This window comes from Amblyomma americanum, chromosome 2 (assembly GCF_052857255.1).
Source record: "Amblyomma americanum isolate KBUSLIRL-KWMA chromosome 2, ASM5285725v1, whole genome shotgun sequence".
NCBI classification, from domain to species: domain Eukaryota; kingdom Metazoa; phylum Arthropoda; class Arachnida; order Ixodida; family Ixodidae; genus Amblyomma; species Amblyomma americanum.
Genome location: NC_135498.1, coordinates 182,524,037 through 182,543,452, shown reverse-complemented (window position 1 = coordinate 182,543,452; position 19,416 = coordinate 182,524,037). Strand labels below are relative to the sequence as shown.

General features: G+C 45.5%; 1 protein-coding gene and 1 non-coding gene across 2 annotated transcripts; one reads left to right on the top strand and one right to left on the bottom strand.

Moving 5' to 3' along the window:
* Window positions 1-11,632: 11,632 nt before the first annotated feature.
* LOC144122050 (3-alpha-hydroxysteroid sulfotransferase-like) lies at window positions 11,633-17,404 on the bottom strand. Its single transcript, XM_077655568.1, has 3 exons — window positions 17,311-17,404; window positions 12,683-13,086; window positions 11,633-12,353 (listed from the first exon to the last, which is right to left on the bottom strand). The coding sequence occupies exons 2-3, from the start codon at window positions 13,051-13,053 to the stop codon at window positions 12,002-12,004; spliced, it is 723 nt and encodes a 240-aa protein (XP_077511694.1). The 5' UTR covers window positions 13,054-13,086; window positions 17,311-17,404; the 3' UTR covers window positions 11,633-12,001.
* TRNAS-ACU (transfer RNA serine (anticodon ACU)) lies at window positions 12,369-12,440 on the top strand. Its single transcript has one exon. It is a non-coding gene; the product is annotated as a tRNA-Ser (tRNA).
* Window positions 17,405-19,416: the final 2,012 nt, after the last annotated feature.

Here is a 19,416-nt window from a genome sequence, read left to right as displayed (position 1 = left end):
CACACTTTGCTTTTCTCGCGTTTTGTTCTGGAGCCGCTACCGAAAGCTACGTAAACGGTGCCTTGTAGAAAACAATTCAGCCGGCTGCTTTTCAAGGTAGTCTGGAACTTTTGATTTGCCATTTTTTTCCTGAAACCAATATTTGGAAAGTTAGCTAGTTCATCTTAACTAATTAACTAAATATCTAGAATGAAAAACTACTGTTGACTGCACCACATGTCTCTCGAAAGTGCTCAGTTAGTTTCACTTTTCTAGGGCAGTGGTCCGTCTTTCGTAGAAAGCTGGTAACATTTGGCTTGCACACTGGTTATACAGCCATTTCACTTCTGTCCTGCTTCTGCGGACCATTTTTCTCCCTTCCTTCTCTTTCTCTCCGGACAATTCTTTCGAATGCTTTCGATACTATCGCCTCTCTGTCTGCACCTTTTTCTCCGACCCTCCTCATCATCTTAGATGCGCCTCCAAAACTTATAAGTTATCATGCTCATTTCCTTACAATTTCTTCGGGTCGGACACCTTGGTCTGGACAGCGCTGTGTTCCTTGTTCTGTTGGCACCTTAAAACTCCTTGATGCTTGAACACCTTCTCCGTTCCCTACCACGGTTGCCATCCCGTACTCCCGCCGTACGCCCTCTTTTACATCACCTTACGAAGTTGTGTGGCCATTGCCAAAACTTTTTTTTATGCCAATCAGCTTTTTCGCTCAAGTTAATGTTTTGGACAGCTTTGTGGATTGATTCCTTTATGTCTGATTGGCTTAAGCCCGCCATAGTTCCGTTAGGCATGGGCTAAGTAACGCGGAAGGTTGGGCGAGTTGGTGAACGATATCATCGAAATGAAAAACATGAAACCAACAGGTCCTCTCAGAAGCCAAATCAAAGTATAAAAAGAAACGCGTGCAGCACATGTCACTCATCGCTTAGGGAAGGAAAACTAGAGTAAAGGCTCCTTACCAATAAGCTTGCGTGGCGACGACTAAAAAAATATATTCACAATTTGCCATGGCAAAATTAACAGAGGGCTGGCTGATACACTTATCTGCACAAGTCCCTATGAGGTAAGCTTCCATAATTTCACGCATTAGCTGGTCGCGATGTCAAAAACGATGATTGTTATGTAAAATATAGGAGCGCACTTTTTCGTTTTCTCGTTTCTTGCCCTTTATCTTTACTTGCGCGGGAATGCTCAGGAAGGTTGCCGTATCTGTCGTTGAGCGAATTTTGATGTTCGCCTAGCCTCGTATTAAGGTCGTATGCTAGGCCTACGCAGCAGGGAACAAACGGACATCACTTCTGAATGGTTCGCCATCGCCTATTTCTCTTGTCGCCAGCACCTTCCAGCGAGTTCTGAACTTGTGAGCGAAAACTTGCGTACATTCACCATTGACCCTCAGTTGTGAGTTAGCCCTTGTCTGCGACGTCCTGTCCGTCTTGCGTGTCTCATTTGCGCTAGGACTGCACTAAGAACGAGGTGAAAAGTTTTTAGAACTTTCGGTCTTTGAGCACACCTCACGCAGCCCAAAACACGTTAACCATGAGGCTCTTTGGTCAAGCTGCCTTAGCGCCGCTATAATCAACTCTTCACTATCAGAGGTATTGCATGAACTTTTGATGATTCAAATCTCGTTCTTTAGCTAAACTTTTTTGTTATACACGTGTGGTTATTATTGTACGGGTGTGTAATCTCCCAGGTGAAAAGAGACATAGAATTTGTCGTACCTGGAGGGAAGTTCATAAGTCAAAATAGATACAGAAATTTAGTGCGGATATTACGCTCTCACATTTCCAAGACCAGACACCTCTTGGTAATGACCCACAATGTCACTTCTAGTACAAATTCATCAGTGGAAGTTTCATGTCATGTTTTAAATTCGAAACCGGGGCTCACATCTATTCACAATCAAGGCATCCATGTCTGAGCAGTTTCCTCGGTATGAGAAATTTACTTTTAGCCATGCATCATATAGCTTTTTCTGTATCTGTGATAGTGCTTTCTAATTGCGCTGGATTTCCTTCAATAACATTTTTTTTCTTTACTCGAGACTCGTTCGTGAACGGCACTGACGCACCGCTATCGAGCTGGGCGCCAACATTCCGCGGTCATATGCTGTCGGTATGACTCAAAAGCAGCTGGTTCTAAGCAATAAAGGAGTGTACTTTTCTCATCCCCCAGGCTTGTGCACTCTATTCTGTTTCCAGCTGTCAAAGCTAGCATCTGCATTTGCACTGCCAGCTGCTGCCGAGTTATTGCCTCTACATCTTCCATACGAAGTTTTTTGCATTGTTGCAGGTATATCGGGGTTACTAGACCTCTACGGCGCCTGCTTGGCCCAGCCATAAGCGTAATAGCAAGATGACCTGAACGAGCATTCCATAAAATTTGGGCGACGCTGAAGCAGTGCCTTTAGGTATGACGCGATACCGTTAATTAGTCCCGGCAGCGGTTTCTCTCGCCCACGCGGACACGGCCACTGTTTTCATATTATATGAAGGACCACCCGACACAAATATAAATCACCGTTTTAACCACACTGTATGAACTAACCTGCGTGGCCTATTTAAACGAGATTTTTTTCAAGCTGCACACCTAGACATTCTCACGGTTAGAAAAAAATAGAATTTTGTGTCTACGCTAAATTGCAATCCATGTCATGCTCCTGAAACCATTGAACATTGCTTCATCAGTTGCAAAAATGAAATTTTTTTGTGGATTTCGTGCAACGGTCAATGAAAAAAATGGAGAAAAGAAAAAAACGGATGGATGGATGGATGGATGGATGGATGGATGGATGGATGGATGGATGGATGGATGGATGGATGGATGGATGGATGGATGGACGGACGGACGGACGGACGGACGGACGGACGGACGGACGGACGGACGGACGGACGGACGGACGGACGGACGGACGGACGGACGGACGGACGGATTTCAGTTTCAGAATGCGAGGGAAAAATTGGAATACCTATGAGGGGTCCACATTGTTCTCTCTGGTAGTGTGCTTACATGCACGTATTTACGACAATAAAGAGAGTCGCTCAGCCATCGCTGAAGCCTGACGCAGCGCAGTGATTGCAGATGCGCAACACGAGAGTGAAGTAACTAGAGGAATAAGAATGGGTGAAGCCGCCGCGGTGGCTCAGTGGTTATGGTGCTCGGCTGCTGACTCCAAAGACGCGGGCTCGATCCCGGTCGCGGCGGTCGAATTTCGATGCAGGAGAAATTCTAGAGACCCGTGTAATGTGCAACATCAGTGCACTTTAAGGAACCCCAGGTGGCCCAAATTTCCGGATCCCTTCACTACGCCGTCCCTCATAGCCTTAGTCGCGTTGGGACGTTAAACGTTACAAACCAAACCAAGAATGGGATGGAGCGCATAGGGCAGGGTCTCTGATCATGAATGGCACTTTACCAATATCCCTCAAGAGAAAAGTGTATAACAGCTGTACATTACCGGTTCTGACCTATGCGGCGGAAACGTGGAGACGAACGAAAAGGGTTAGAGTTAAGTTGAGGGCAGAGTGGGTCAGGAATCAAACACGAGTTTATGACATCCTAGTCGAAATGCCGAGGAAGAAATAGGCTTGGGCACGGCACACGGTGTGAAGGCAAGATAACCGCAGGTCCTTAAGGGTAACGGAATGGATTCCAAGGTAAGGGAAGTGTAGTAAGGCGCGGCAGAACGTTAGGGTGTCGGATGAGATTAAGAAGCTTGCGGGGATACGGTGGATGCAGCTGGCAAAACACAGGGTTAATTCGGGAGACATCGGAAAAGACCTTGCCCTCCGATGGGTGTAGTCAGGCTGATGATGATAATGGTTCCATGGGGTCGACAGAGTCGCAAGAATGTTACCGTGAAATACCGAAAAGTCGAAATTAGGGGCAGCACCATACCCTCCACGTGCCGATGATCAGACGTGGTCGAGTCACGCGAACGACTGTGTTCTAACAAGGTACCAGTAAGCAATGGTAAAAGAAGCCGCCTGTGCGACGTCAACAGTTGCACAGCGCTAGTATGAATATAAAAACCTCGTCGCAATGAGTACGATATGCGGCGTGAGATCTACTGGGCGATCATTGAAACAAAAAAAGCGCCCTTTACCACGTGGGGATAGTCCTTAAACGCAGATATTTACCTTTAAGCACATGCTATCCGTGCATCGTATCCCGGTCAATTCGTTTGCGTGATCGCCGATTAGCCGAAGATGAGAATGGAAACCCTTAGCAGGCGAAGAAGGGAAAGTTTTTCGCTCAGAAGCAACCAGGGGCATGAGTCATCAGAATCTCATGCGAGGAGGACGTGATGTGGCGGGGCTGCGTACTGCACCTGCTTAATAACGGCACATTTCACTTGTGAGTCAATTATTAACATGTTAAAATGTGTTGCTTACAATTCGGGAAACACGTTTTCCATTTTTTATTCGAACTGCCAAAGCCTCAATAACACCAGGTAAGTAATAGCCGATTTTTCACATTCTGCACAATAATATTGAACTTGTTGCTTTTAACGGAACTTGTTTTATTTCAAAATTTGGATGTCTCACACTTTGCTGGCTAGCAACTGATCTCAGTAGTCCAAGACGGAAAGCGTGGTGGTGGTGTATATTTATAAGTCTATAAGCGTTTCTCCATTAATATTGTAAAGGGTAGAAATCTTGACAGTGTCTTGTGCAATAACTATATCGTCAATAATGGCTTACAAGCAGTCTGTATAGTTTCTCGCAGAATAGCCATAATCGTTTCAATCACCCCTTCAAGGTAATTTCGATAACCTTTTTCGGTGAACTGGATCTTCTAATAAGGGCACATTATTGTGGTAGGTGATTTAAAAAGTAACGTTTTGAGGTGCAGTGAAATAATTCTGTTTAATGATTGTTTCAGTGTAACTGATTTGCCCACGCGGAAATCACAGCACACCGAAACCTTATTTATTTTATGTTACACTAATTTCCTGTCAGATTGAAATAAATCAGCTCTTTCTCACCTGGGAATAGCGATCTTTTGCCCATCTTTTTACTCTTTTGAGAGAAGTTGAAAAGGAATGCTCTCGTACGTGCGAGGAAAGTTTATGATAACACAAGCATCGCCAAATTTTGCAATCTGATGAAGTCGATAAATTTGTTTTTATATCATGAACTATACTCGTCCAGAGCTTGCAATATTTAGTTAAGTACTATTTAAATATTAAAATGCAGGGCTTCTGCCACAAATTATAAAGAAGCACAGGAGGGCCAGAAAAGAATGAATCGCAGAAGGGCTCTCTAATAGAAATGAACAAAGGAATAAATAGATATCTCGTTTTCAGCAGTACGAAAACACGGATGATGTAATTGATTCCGAGAAGTTTGGAAACAAATTAAGCACAGATTGGAAGAATGCTAAGTCTTTATTCTATACTAATAAGTTTTCGTCGATATTATAGTACTGTAATTTAATTTGTCAAGGTATTAGTACATTCAGAGCGAGCAAAAATGGATGTTCCTTAAAAACTACAAACAAATCGGGTTCATTAGTCCGGGGTCTCATTTGCCACTAAACTTAATGACCCCTTTATACGAGCAGAGTACTGCGGCTGAGATAGCTTTCCTATTGCTGGAACGGTAACCTAATATTTGCCCTCCAGGAATAATGATCCTATACTTTTGTCGTTTACTCTAATAGACGATGTCGTCGCTGTCATTAATGGTCTTAAGAACACATGCTGAACTCGTGATGACGAAGATGCTGCTTTTACATCAAATCTGCTGCTAATATTATCGCTGCCCTCCGTACGCATAATTGCAATAAAATGCTGCCCACAGGAGTACTCTTCAAGAAAAAATATGTTGCCCGTTTAGCCCCGTTATTCGAAAGGGAAAGCAGCAACGATGCGCGCGCATTTTAGGTTGCTAAATCACTTCTTGCATGCTAAATCATTTCTTTATAATGAAAAGTACGGTTTTCAACCTGGTAAGTACAGTCAAACACACTTGTAGATTTTAAAAACTGTTTGATTTATAAGTACGCAAGTATGTTTTTCTCTTTGAATAGTGCTGCATTTTTGAAAAATACTTCATTAACTACTAATACTGTGTTCTATGCCGCCAAAACGATTGTCTGTTTTTCAGGCTTTAATTTTCAAGTACTTGAAAGCACTCGAATGAGTGGATAAACCAAATGATGATCTCGCTGTAAGCTAAACAACGCCAGTCAAACATTAATAAAACAGTTTATGTTTCTCCATCCAAACATCAAATTGGACTTCAATAACTCAGAAAATTGACAAGTGCATAGTTGCCGAATTCCGGTGCGTATTTCCGCAGTGTTATAGGCTGGAAAAATTATGTGAATAGTATTAATACAAAAACGGAGAGCTTTGCTTGCGTACCCTATGAGGCATCATCTCCCGCAGCTGGTTAAAAGAAATTATATTTTACTCTTCTTCATTCCCATCTTTTGTTCTGCAGTCTCGTGAGGAACAGCTGGAATACAATCGATTACCATCAATTGTTTTCACTTCAGAAAAGAGCCCTGCGTGAATTGTACGTAAATATGGGAAACAAATCAAATCTGTTCAAATCATTTATAAACGGTTATTATAAATAAATATCAACAAATAAATATGAACAAATAAAGTGACTGTTATTATAAGAGTGCGAAAGCACTAATCCAGACGTACCAATCCCGAGCAAGAATCTCGTCGTATTTCATTGCCTTGCGTTCAGTGTAACCCGAGCTTACCCGAGTTAGCTCGTGTAAGCTCGGATTAGTTCGGTGGTGCGTCGCACTAGCTGCAGCCAATGGGGAGAAGCTCGGGTAAATTCGGAGGAGCGTCACGCAAGCTGTAGCCAATGGGGGGCAGGTGGCAAATAAATTAATGATTTGTCGCGAGAGGTGGCTCGGGAAGAGCAAGATGGGTCGCACAATCCCTTCCGGTGGCTGTGATCAACACAGCCACCTGCCAGTGCAATGGTGCATCGCTTAACCGCTGCGCCACTGCGGTGGTAGTGTTCAGAGGACTCGCCGCTACCTAATAATGTTATTGTTATGTAGAGAATGATCAATTCTGCATATATAGGCATTGACCCACTAAAGCTGTCGCTTCAAGCCCTTAATGCGGAGCCTAAGGGTAACCTCCAGTTGAGGAATGAACACCTGCTTTAGCACGTCTCCTCGGTCTAACTATGTTAAACCTCTACCAATTTTCTTTTTATTCTTGGAACTTCAGTTTGGCTGTTCTTATTTACTCTGCAATCAAGCAGAATTTCATTTTATTCCGTAATACTTATCTGTCTATGAATTTAACATGATTTGCGTGCACAAGATCTAGAGCTACGCAGGGAACTGAAAGTATAGGCTACCTAATTGCAACCCTGTGCAATGCGCGCCAATATCTTCTACAAATTGTTTCATCAATGACAATAATTTCTAATACTCGACTAGTTAATTTCAAATTTGTTGTTACTGTTTGTGCTTTAAAAGGGCTGCTTTCAGGGCATTTTTGATTTTCTTATTTTCTTTTTTGGTAATTATTTTGTGAAGCGTTCTTTTTACTATTAAATAATTGCGTGGTTGTTATAATAATTGGACGGCTCACTTTTTGTTTCATTGCTACTTAATTATTCTTTGAAATGTCCTTGCATTTGAAATTTTTGGGCTATGCTTTTAAAATTATTTTTTACTTCACAGCGCGCACACTTCAAAAAAGTTTTCTTCTAAATGTGTTTTGCCTGTTCAGCCACCGGTGTCACGATACATAATCCGGGGTGTAGGTTTCGTCAGGAGGCATGATTTGTCAGTATTCTTTAGCCTATCCTCGGAGACATATTATATAGTATGGCTAAATAAAATACTTTTACTATTTCTACGTTCCACTTCGTGTTATCTGCTTTCGTCCTTCTGTCAACGACGAGACATGGCGCTGCTAGAACAACTTTTGCAAAGACTGTATATTGGCCGGAATCGACACGAACGCTTCGGGTGTTCATTCATTGACCAAACCAGGCAAGGAACCCACCAGAACGTATCGTGAAAGAAAACTGATCGCCATATGCAGCTCAATGTTCACTGTTCACCGTATTTTGGAAACGAATACTGAATGCCCGCTCGTTCACTCGATGGTTACAAAGCGTTTGGGCGCTGTAATCGCCCCAGAAATGTGGAAAAATATTGCCATATTGTCAAACATGGGACTGTCCAGACGCAGCTTTTCACTCCACGTCATTCGTAATCCGTTCACTCATAGTCTGTCCGGCTTCAAAAGTGCCCTTAGCATAGCAAAACATAGAAAAACTTTATTGAGTTCAGATCAAGTGTCAGGAGGGCGGAATTACCCTCCCGTCTTTCTCAGACGGCCGAGATCACTTGGGATCTGGCGGCTTCGAAGGATTGTCTGATGGTGCTCTACTGCTCTTCCAGGTCCTGGCTGCTTATCAAATGTTCCCATCACTCCTTACTGTCAACTAAAGTGGTGTATTGAGTGCATGCCCACCTCACATAGACTACGGTCCACCATTCTCCACACGCCATAAATTTGCCGTCGTTTACTCCCGGCAGGAACCAATTCAGTGCGGCTGGGCCCAGAAAGGTGCCCACCTGAAACTGCCTCCATGTTGTTTCCTCTTTCTTGCCGAGTTTCCTGTGGGGTTCTGGATATTCTCATCTGGTAAGTCTGTAGAACGGTTTTCTCGTTTTCTGAAATGTATCCATTCTCGAAGGGAGTCGCGGAGATCGGCCGGAAAGTCAGCCCTCGGGCGAGCTCATGATCTCCCTCATTTCACTGAAGGAGTTGGTGCGCAGGCGCCCAAGTCAAGAGAATCGGATTCTCAATTTTACCGCTCGACAATGTGCGTGCTGCCGCTGGCGATACTTTGCCTAAATCAAAATTCGGTGTCGCTTCCTTAGAGTCGCTGTTGACCACATTTATGCCTTTTTGTGTAAGCGCGAGAGCGATGGCCACCTCTTCCGCCGTCGTGGCCGTACGTACATCTTTTGAGTGTGTAGCTGCTTACTTACCGGACCCCTTCCTCTGCGACCATGGCTACCTTGGCTGTTCGCCCGCCTTAGTACACCGCCTCGTCAGTATACACGACGTCCTGCTGCCCTGTGTATTTCCGATCCAACATTTCCGCCATATCATTCCTGCGTCCCTCATGAAAAGAGGGGTGGATGTTCCGTTACTTAGGACGGATCTTTATTTTCAGCCTCACTTCCGCATGAATTAGCACCTGAAGTTTCTTCGTCTTCATGGGAGAGTATCCCAACTGCCTGAGGATATATCTATCCGTTTTCGTGGCCGTTGGTTTCACGTACCTGCATCATATCTGGCAACATGCGAAACTGCACGACACTCCGCTAGGTGCATGCGTCGTCTGCTGGAGAGCTTTTTCAACGCACGCAGCAACTCTACAGGTTTCCTAACATGCGCAGAATTTCGCCTAGAATAATTGCATAACTTACACAGCATTTTAAGAGGCATACTAGCCAAAGTAAAGTACCGTTGCACCTGGCCTTTAACGTTCACTGACGTCGCACAGCACACGGGCGCTTTCGGCGTTCAGCTTCCATCGAAACGCGACCGCCAGGGACACGATCAGACCCTCATCCTCCAGCCTCAGCAGGCGAGTTCCTTAACTACCCAGCCGCCGCTACGCGCACATATGAAGGCTGCTTCGAGGATGAGGTGACAGCCAAAGCGCAATGAACTCTTGAATTGTGCCGTAATCAGCACACTCGACACGAGCGCTCGGAAGCATGGCTTAGTAGACTGAAGCCAGCGCCGCATATCTTTGGCTCCTAGAACCGAGACAATGCTCACTACGTTTGCAGCGACTTAAGATAGCTGGAGTGCAGTTCAATTAGACTTGCCTTTCCGCCTGTGTCTGGGCGACACGAAGAGAACGCGCTCTTGACGGGCCCGTTTCGCGGCCTTTTGCTCGTGCCCGCTGCCTCACGCGTCCAGAGAGACGCTTTGCAGTGTGCTTATCTGGGCAAACTGACATGGCGGGCGACCTTACGAATTTGATCTGAAAGCTACCGCTTGAAAGAATTAAAGATTAGCAAAAGCAGATCAAACGCGATTTCATAGTGTTTGTGAGGTTTGTAAGTGTGAATAACAAATAAATCTGCCAGCTAAAGTTAATCGATCGTGTTCGTCTTTATTGCTTTATTCTATGACAGCGTTTTAGAAGTTATTGTGCGTCTTCCCGCTTTATCTGTGCTGCGGCGGAGATCGTATATATTCTGGCGAGCCGGAGCAAGAGAGTTGCGCGTGTCCTGAGTAATATAAACCAAGAAGCCGCGTTTTTTCGGCTTTCCCTAGTGTGTATTTCTTCTAAGCGCCAGGTTTGCGGCCAAATACGAAATGCGCGAGAGCTGTCACAAGCCAAGTCGGGTTGCTATGATAAGCAAAACATCCTGTTTTTCTCTACGTTCGTGAGACAACAGCCACGAGTGGATCGTGGAGAAACAGGCCCGTCGGGAGCGTACTCGTTACCCGTCGGTCAGAGGCAGGCGAAAGACAAATCAAATCCAACTTCACTCCGGCTACCTTTAGCCGCAGCAAACGTACAGAGCATACTCTCGGCTCCAGCTGACCACAATTAGCGGCACTGGCTTCAGTTCAAGCCGCGCTGCTGAGCTGTGATTTTAAGCGTACTGTCGGCGGTACAGCAGCTGCATTGATGGAGGGCAGCACACAGAGTCAACAAAAAAAAAAGAAACGCAACGTAGCTCGAGCAGGATCGCTTTCGCTAACGCTGGCCGAGAAAACAAAGCGAGCAATACAAATACAGTGGAATTTCCAGCAAGCACTGAACCCAGATCTTCACGACACCCTCGGCAATAGGGAACTTGCGCTAAAGATTGCGGTGCCGATTGCAGCGTCATAACACACTGCCTAGCGAGAAGAGCACGCAGTTTCGGGTACCTTTCTCTTAGTACCTTTCCGCGCCACCTTCAGGCGCTTATTGGCGTGAGCCTCCGCGCTCTATCGAAGGCGCACGGGCCGTGCGTCAGATATCTGGGCTACGCCGAGAGAAGCTAGGCAATGAATGCTGTCAGCCAAACGCGGGTATCTAATCGCGCAGAATGTGTTCTCGCGTTTGCAGCGGCCCAAGCGGCTGACACAAACAGTTTTCAGTCACCGAATGGAACAACTGCAGTGCCACCTTGGCAGCGCAAGTTCCTCACAGGCGGTGGAGGAAGCTTTGCCGATGGACGAAATTCCACTCGAAGTCTGGTGCTGAAACATTGGTAACCGTCTTGGGCTACGGCACACTAGACAGTCGCTGGCTACAGGTTAGCATGTTCACCAGGCTGGGTGTCAAATAACAAAACACGCGCAGTACTCACTCATTCCGGCAGTCAGGTAGCCCACGCATAGCACGAACTGGACCGCAAATCCAAAGGAAATCCTTCGCTCGAGAACCGCCCTGTATTCTTTACTGTTGGCCAGTTAATCGCATAGTGGCTGACCTACTCTATTACCACCCGAGGGCACCCTTTATGGTTTCGCCAAGCATAGTGGACATTACAACCACCCCATTAACAGAAGGCGCTCCTAACCTTCATCCATCGTCCATGTTCTTTAAGGTACTTGGGACCCATACAGATCCGCCATGGTGAAGTTGGACATTGTAAGCAACATGCAAGGTAGCAGACAGCTGGCTGCTCATAGCCAGCCAATACATGAAAAATTTATTTCTTTTAGTTTTTTACGTATTGTTGCAGCATCATGCAACAAAAAATGCGCGAAGTTTACCACGCCACATAGAAAAAAAAATTGGTTTTATGGAGGCATGCGGGACAGCGCGATGGCCTCTTCATGGATGTTCTCCCACAGCACCATAAATGATGCCTTATCACCTTTTTCATGTATCTTCCTTTCAAAACGAGCTAGCATCTCGGCCGTGAAATAATCTTTCCAACTTCCTATCCTAGCTTCTTTGACAATGGCGAACTTGTTCTGATCTCTCGCATAACCATGCTTGCTGGTCACCTTGTTTCTGGTCATCAAATCATTTCATTCTGGAATCTCGCTTCCTCCGAGTTCAATCACAACGACTTCTCGCATATTTTCTGCTTTCGAGTATTCCAGTACGTTCTGGAGCATCTGTTCATCCTCTTCTAAAGCCCGGCCGTATTTCTCGCCCAGAAAGTGCGCGAGCCTAAGCAACGTGCTTCGGGTGTCCATCTTGAGTTCTTCGTAGGTGACAAAGAACACATTTGGTTTGTCCTTCAGCGCATACCCGGATGCCACGTGGTCGAAGTAGTCCCCGTAGCCCAGGTCACTTTCGATCAAAGCCTCGAAGAGATCTTCGAACTTGCCATCCTGAAAGCGGTAGACGCTTACATCTGTCAACATGCGGAACATTCAGACGCACACCCCCGCCGCGGTGGCTCAGTGGTTAGAGCGCTCGACTACTGATCCGGAGTTCCCGGGTTCGAACCCGACCGCGGCGGCTGCGTTTTTATGGAGGAAAAACGCTAAGGCGCCCGTGTGCTGTGCGATGTCAGTGCACGTTAAAGATCCCCAGGTGGTCGAAATTACGCCGGAGGCCTTCACTACGGCACCACTTTCTTCCTTTCTTCTTTCACTCCCTCCATTATCCCTTCCCTTACGGCGCGGTACAGGTGTCCAGTGATGTATGAGACAGATACTGCGCCATTTCCTTTCCCCAAAAAACCAATTATTATTATTATTGAGACGCACACGTCCCACGGGTTGCGAGCCACGTAGACGTACTTGGCCTCTTCGTTCATCGTCTCAAGACGCAGTGTAAGGTGAGTGATGAACGTCCTTACGGGCAGAGCTGGCTTCCAGTCAGCGCAGTCCGTGTACTCGACTGCGCGGACGTCGCGAGAGAATTCTGCATAGTTAATCTGCTCCCCGCCCTTGACGATGAGCTGCATGATGTACTGCATCCAGTTTGTGCCACTTTTGGGGTACGTGCTTTGTACGATGTCGCCGTCAGCAGCACGGAATGAGTAGTTTTTCCTGAAGATTTCGGGGTCGAGCCAAGGACACCTGGGCACTCCATCGATGACTTGACGGAAGGGCCTCCGGCCTGACATGGTTGTAAATTTCTCTTGAGTGGATATCCAATCCTGCAAATGCATGAAATATATACGGAGCTGTGTTAAAAGACTAAGGTTGACACACATTTTTAATGCACGTATTGACACATATTGAAAAGCTTATGCGTGTTCTGTGTTTAAACATAAACGCAACTTTTTGCAGCATTTTGTGCAACGTTTCCTGCGATAGTCAAATTTCGCTTTCGTTACATGACACGTTTCGCGATGTAGCGGTCTTCCTTTAAATCGCCATGGTTATCGCAATACACATTCTTCAGGGGAAAGCCCGATCGGTTCCGGGATGCACAGCTTTAATAATCTCATTATAAGTTATGCAGTCCATCTGGACTCGCTACGTGTCTCGCTAATGACTGCGAGCATAAAATGGTTTCCTAATTTGTTTTTCGACATCAGTACTGTCTTCAGCAAGATTAATCGTGCGGAATAAGAAAAATGTAATGCCAAATCAGGAAAAACGATTAGCCACGTATGTGATTTCAGAATGATTAACATGAACTAGCCAATATTAATATTCCGAAAGTATGCTAACATCAATACTAAACGTCGAGTGAACGAAGCAGAAGTTCAAAATAAAGAAGAATTTTTATTAATTTCCCAATAATTATTATAAGAAAATATCATGTTTTCCTCTGCAATGATCATTGAATTGCGTCCTGATATACCAGGCGTGTCAGGGAAGACTTATTAATTTTAAACATAGGCTTTTGCGGAATAGTATTATCAGTGTTGGTGTACACCGGAAAGCCGGTGAATTGTCTTAAGCAGTAAGCTGGTTAACTAATTTCTGATAATTTAATTTTTATCATCGCAGGTAGGCAACTGGTTGCAAATAGAGATTTGTAGCCAGTCGTTTGTGATAGCCATATCACTTTTTAGAATTCCGAAAACGCGATTATCTTCGGCACTGTGGCTCGAGAAAACTAGGCCATATCGTGACAAATAGAAATGCTTTCGAAAAGCATCCAGGCAACGCAAGCATTCCAGGGCACGTAACAAGTCAAAAGAGCCAAATTTTATCGAGCCGCGGCGCCAAGGGTAATCGCGTTTTCTACGTTCTAAAAACTTATATGATTATTACTAAAGACCTGCTAAAAATTTCTAATTGCGACTAGGCGCCTAACTCTACTAGTTGATTATGAAAAAGCTGAATATGACTACGATTATGATTATGAATGAAGTTGGTTACGGTTATGATTCAAAAGCTGATTATGAAAAATTAATTCACCAGCTTACTACACAATACTATTCACCAAATTTCTGGTTTAATCAACACTGGTAATGTTGTGCTGAAAAACCATATTTTTACATTTAAACACCGATTTTTAAAAATTACTAAATGTATTCCGTGAAACACGCAGTGCATTTGGCAGAGTAACAAATGCAGCGTCACACTTAATCGGACTCGCATTAGACCAGGCCAGCCGGAGCTGCTAAAGCAAATCAGAAGTCATGAAAATGCCGCTGCAACTCGCAGTTTCGATGCCGTTGCCCCTGCTTTTTTTCTGCGTTATTTTGTCGTCGTTTACGGGGTGAACAGCAGCGTATATCTGTGGCTGAAAGTAAAACATGTGCGCCTTTCCCACATCTTGCTGTAAAGTATGTATAATCCTGTTGTTTTTGCTACCGTTTATAAACGGCGGCAATCTCCCGAAAGAATGCTTTGATGTGAACATTTCCGAGCTTTTGCTGACCGCCTTGTAAAGCAGGCTGCGGGCTTCAGAGAAGCACTTCTTTCTGAAGTGAATTTTACTCCCAATTTCCTCCATCCATGATGCAAATGGATATTTTTTAGCACTGTTAAAATTTCTTTAATAATGAAAAGCTGGCGTGAGACCTCTGCGTTATTTTTTCATTCGTGCGAATTATCCAACTTTCTGATACGCGCAAACCTTTATCGGAGAGGATCTGTACTTAAGGATTGCGAAAGTCCTGAAGATAAAATATGAAGTTGGAGCGACTGAGATGTTTTCCTGCCTCCGGCAATGAATCCCGAAAACTTAACAATATAAAGGTTGTTTTTTTCTACCTCGTGTAGATTTTATGCTTTATCTTTTTTTTGTACTCTAGTACCTTAAGTTCTATAGCTGTATCAGTAAGGCAGATAACGGCACCAAAAAGCCGCCGCGGTGGCTGAGTGGTTACGGCGCTCGGCTGCTGGCCCAAAAAACGCGGGTTCGATCCCGGCCGCGGCGGTCTAATTTCGATGGAGGCGAAATTCTAGAGGCTCGTGTGCTGTGCGATGTCAGTGCACGTTAAAGAGCCCCAGGTAGTCGAAATCTCCGGAGCCCTCCACTATGGCGTCTCTCATAGCCTGAGTCGCTTTGGGACGTTAAACCCTCTAAACCAATCTAAACTAAAGGCACCAAAAAAGGGCATCTGCAACAAAATTCTCCCCCGTATAAGTTTTAATGCCACAGCATGACTCCAGATGTACCAACCACGAGCAAGAATCTTGTCATCTTGTCTTGTACGTTCTTCTTGTCTTGTGCGCCGAACTGACCTGAGTTTTTTCCGAATTAAGGTAATCATGGAGGTGCGCCGCGCAATTAAGCTGCATCCAATGGGAGAAAGCTCGGGTAAGTTCAGAGGGGCGTCGCGCCAGCTCTAGCCAATGGGTGTCATGTGGCAGATGGCAGGTAAATGAAAGTTAAAGATTGGTCGCTAGAGATTGAAAGACTGCAGCGGCCCAACGCTCAACCACCGCGCCATTGCGCTGGTAGTGTTATGAGGACCCCCCTTGGCTTATGGCTTTTACTAAGAGAATGACGAATTCTACATATAATGGGCGTAAACCAACTGAAGCTACCGTGTAATATTCTTAACGCAGAGAATAATTATACTTTGTAGTCGAAGAATGTACACCTGCTTTCGCAAGTCTACAAGGTTTTACCACGTTAAACCTCTACCACTATCTTGTAGTGGTAAATCAATAGAGCGTGGTAACAATAAAATATATAAGACTAAATAGAATTGATTGCGCCAGCATTTTCTCGAAAACTGCGTCATTTTTAAAACCGAAACCAAAAAAAGTACGGTCATTAGCAAATGCCGGAAGTGATGCAAAAACTGGAACACCAGGAACCACATGGAGGCGCAGCTGTGGCGTTTCGGCGGCTCGCTGCTGCCTGTAAAAACCGTGTAGCGCTCGGGCACGTGCTACAGTCGTCCGCAGGGAAGACGTAAACGCCAATGGCATGCATTTACAACATCGCGAACAAACTGCCGTGAATGGAGACCACTTTGTGTTTTGCATTGCCTGCATTATTTATTCAGTCACCGACGACTACGAATAGCACTTCAAGTAAGCCTTCGCTAAATCTATTTTTTGAGGTGGAATAGCTACAGCCGACGCGGACTTTCGATTGATACTGACAAAATTAGGCAAAGACCGCAGCCACAAGGTCACTACAAACAATACACATCGCGGAATGCATGCAGCGAAGCATACCGCCTGCGCATTCTGTCCCAGCGTGCGTGTTCGTGCCACCGACTGCTGCACCAAGTTTCGGCATAATAGTCGCACCTGAAATTTCTAGTACTTTTACCAGACTACCAAACCAAGGCTGGTTTTCTGAAGTTTAACGTTCCAAAGCGAATCAAGCTTTAGGACGTTAAACTCAAGCGACATCGAAACCGCGCCTGCCCACTCCCATTTCAGCCTCCGTACCTAATACTTTCACTCGCTGTGGCCACGGCTTCAGGATAGCTCTGGCGCTCCGCTATCTACATCATATCTGGTAAGGTGCCTAACTATGCGACACGCCGGCAGGTTCATGGAGGTTTAACATCCCAAAGCGACTCGGGCGATGAGGTACGCCCTAGTGTAGGGCTCCGGAAATTTCGACCGCCTGGGGTTCTTTAACGTGCACTGACATCGCGCAGTACACAGGCCTCTAGCACTTCGCCTCCATCGAAATTCGACCACCGCGGCCACAGTCGACCCGCGTCTTTCGGGTCAGCAATCGAGCACCATAACCGCTGAGCCACCGTGGCAGCTATGCCGGAAGATGCACGCTTTGTCTAATACTGAACTTTTAAAACGCTTCCATAACAGTTTTATACAAGCGCGGAAGATTTCTGGGATTAGTTTTATGAAATAACCATCAATTTAAGAGGCATTCTAGCCTTAACAAAAAATTTTTTTGTGCAGTTCGCCTTGAGCTAGTTGAAAAAATAACGCGAAATATCTCTTCAAAACTAATACACGTCCAAAAATAATAGAAGCCCGCCCACCTGGTGCCTTACGCAGTCGTAGCTTGTGCGATCGGCGCAATGTAGACTGGCACACAAGTCAAGGCTCTAGCAGCTGTGGGGAATCACTTACCTTTATCTCTATGAACAAGCAAGCCCAGGGCACTGATATGAGGGGCAGTTGAATAGCATCGCTTTTAGTGCGTGATAACTGCAGTAGAGAGTCGATAATACTCTATCGAAAACTCTTAGCCTTATCGCTTCTCAGAGACTACTAACTCATCTTGACCGCCTAGGAGAGACGGTAGCTGGGCGATGCCTTCTCCAGCGGCTCTGCAAGAGATATGAGTCGGAGGCTTACTTGGCACTCAATACTCTTAGTTCTTTAGGCATTAATGACCGAAAGCAAAGGAAACGGTTGAAACCCCCCTGGTCTTTTTAGACCTTCGACTGTAAGGTCACAATTCCCCATGTGAGCGCAAAGCACAGCTCTCCTTTGGCAGCAACGCGTTCGCTCGTACTTGAACAGTTGGAAACAGAGTATGCCTGCCATCTTCAAAATTTCACGAATGCTTCTGTTGACAAGGTCAAACAAGCTAGAGCAGCGGCTTTTTACATTCCTTCTTTGGACTGTAAGTGGTCCGTACGCTGTATTGCTGTAGCATCCTCCACAACAGCTGAAAGTGTTGCTATTGAGGCGGCTTTATGAAAGTTAGGGTCTTGTCCGGCTCAACCTGTTGTCATCCTGATTCAAAATCTGCCCTTCAGAGGTTAGAGCGCGGATTCCCTACTGACGCCTTGTCTATAAGTTCTCTGCGCTTGGTGCAGAATCTGCTCAGCAAAGGCTTTACTCTACATTTCCAATGGGTGCCCTCTCATATAGGAGTCAACGGTAATGAAGTGGCAGACAATCTCGCCCATAAAGCTCTCTCAAGGATTCCATCAAAAAAAGTACCTCAAGATGGAAAAAGTCTCTGCAGGAAAACGGTGTTCGATCACTCCGATATCCTATGGGGTGCGTCCCGCAAGCCATGTGTGACCAAGGGACTGAGAAGATCTCAGGCGACCCTTCTACATCGAATTCGCACGGCCTCTGCTCGCACTCCTGCATGGATGCATAAGACCGGCATAGCATCGTCTCCGCTCTGCTCTTTATGTGGTGTGTGCGAGGATATCGAACATCATAATATGTACTGCCCCGAGTACAACGCAGAAAGGCATGTGATGTTCGCTTCCTTCAAGAAGACGGGAACCCGTCACAGCACCGTTCAGGACATTGTCTACCCAAGTTGAGTTGAGTTTAGTTGTTGAATGCTACATGTGGGGTTAGCCTTGCATTATCTGCCTGCAATTGCTCCACCGTAGCGTCCCTTCTATATAAACAATGTCCTAAAGCCTGTCGCATTTTCCCATTTGTCCTGTGCAATTCTACGGATCACATTGAGACGAGAAGATATAGATGAAACAACCGCATCTACAGCTTTTCGCCACTGTAGGAGGGAGTGAATAATGACGCCCAGGAAACGCGTGTCGTTGAATTGACGGATGCAAGAGTGACCGAGGTCTATCTTCAACCGCACTTGACGTCTTCCTACACCTGGAAACAGAACAAAGCCGGATTTTTCCACTGACAGAGACAACCCCACACCTTGAAGGTAAGCTTGTGCTGAAATTAGAGCCTGTCGAGCTATCAGGGCAAATCGCTTGTGTTGGTAGCCAGTAATCCAAATACAGATGTCGTCAGCATAAAGTGACATACGCACTTGCCTGCAACTTTTTTTCAACAAATCGGGAAGGCCAGACATTACGACGTTAAAGAGCGTGGGGGAAAGAACACTTCCTTAAGGCACACCTTGTGATAGAACCCTTTCGGTGCTTAACGTACTCCCTAACCGTACACGAACCGCGCGATTACTTACACACTTGTAAATGAATCTTAACATATAGCCCTGTATGCCCATGTCTTGCAAACTGTTTAGAATTGAGCTCTGAGGCACGCTGTCATAAGCTTTCGCAACGTCAAGAAAAATGGCTAAGATGGAAAGGCCGAAAGCTCTCTGGTGTTCAGTGTGACTCACCAAGTCTAACACGATTTCTTGGGCACTAAGACCTCGGCACAATCCTGTCATACATGTTGGCAGTGCCTTG

What these genes read in the sequence shown, in the direction of transcription:
- LOC144122050 (XM_077655568.1), bottom strand. Translation starts at nt 13,053, where the DNA reads ATGTCAGGCCGGAGGCCCTTCCGTCAAGTCATCGATGGAGTGCCCAGG. An exon ending in CCGTGGGACGTGTGCGTCTC is followed by an intron (nt 12,354 to 12,682) that starts AATAATAATAAT and finishes GGTGTGCGTCTG; the next exon opens with AATGTTCCGCATGTTGACAG.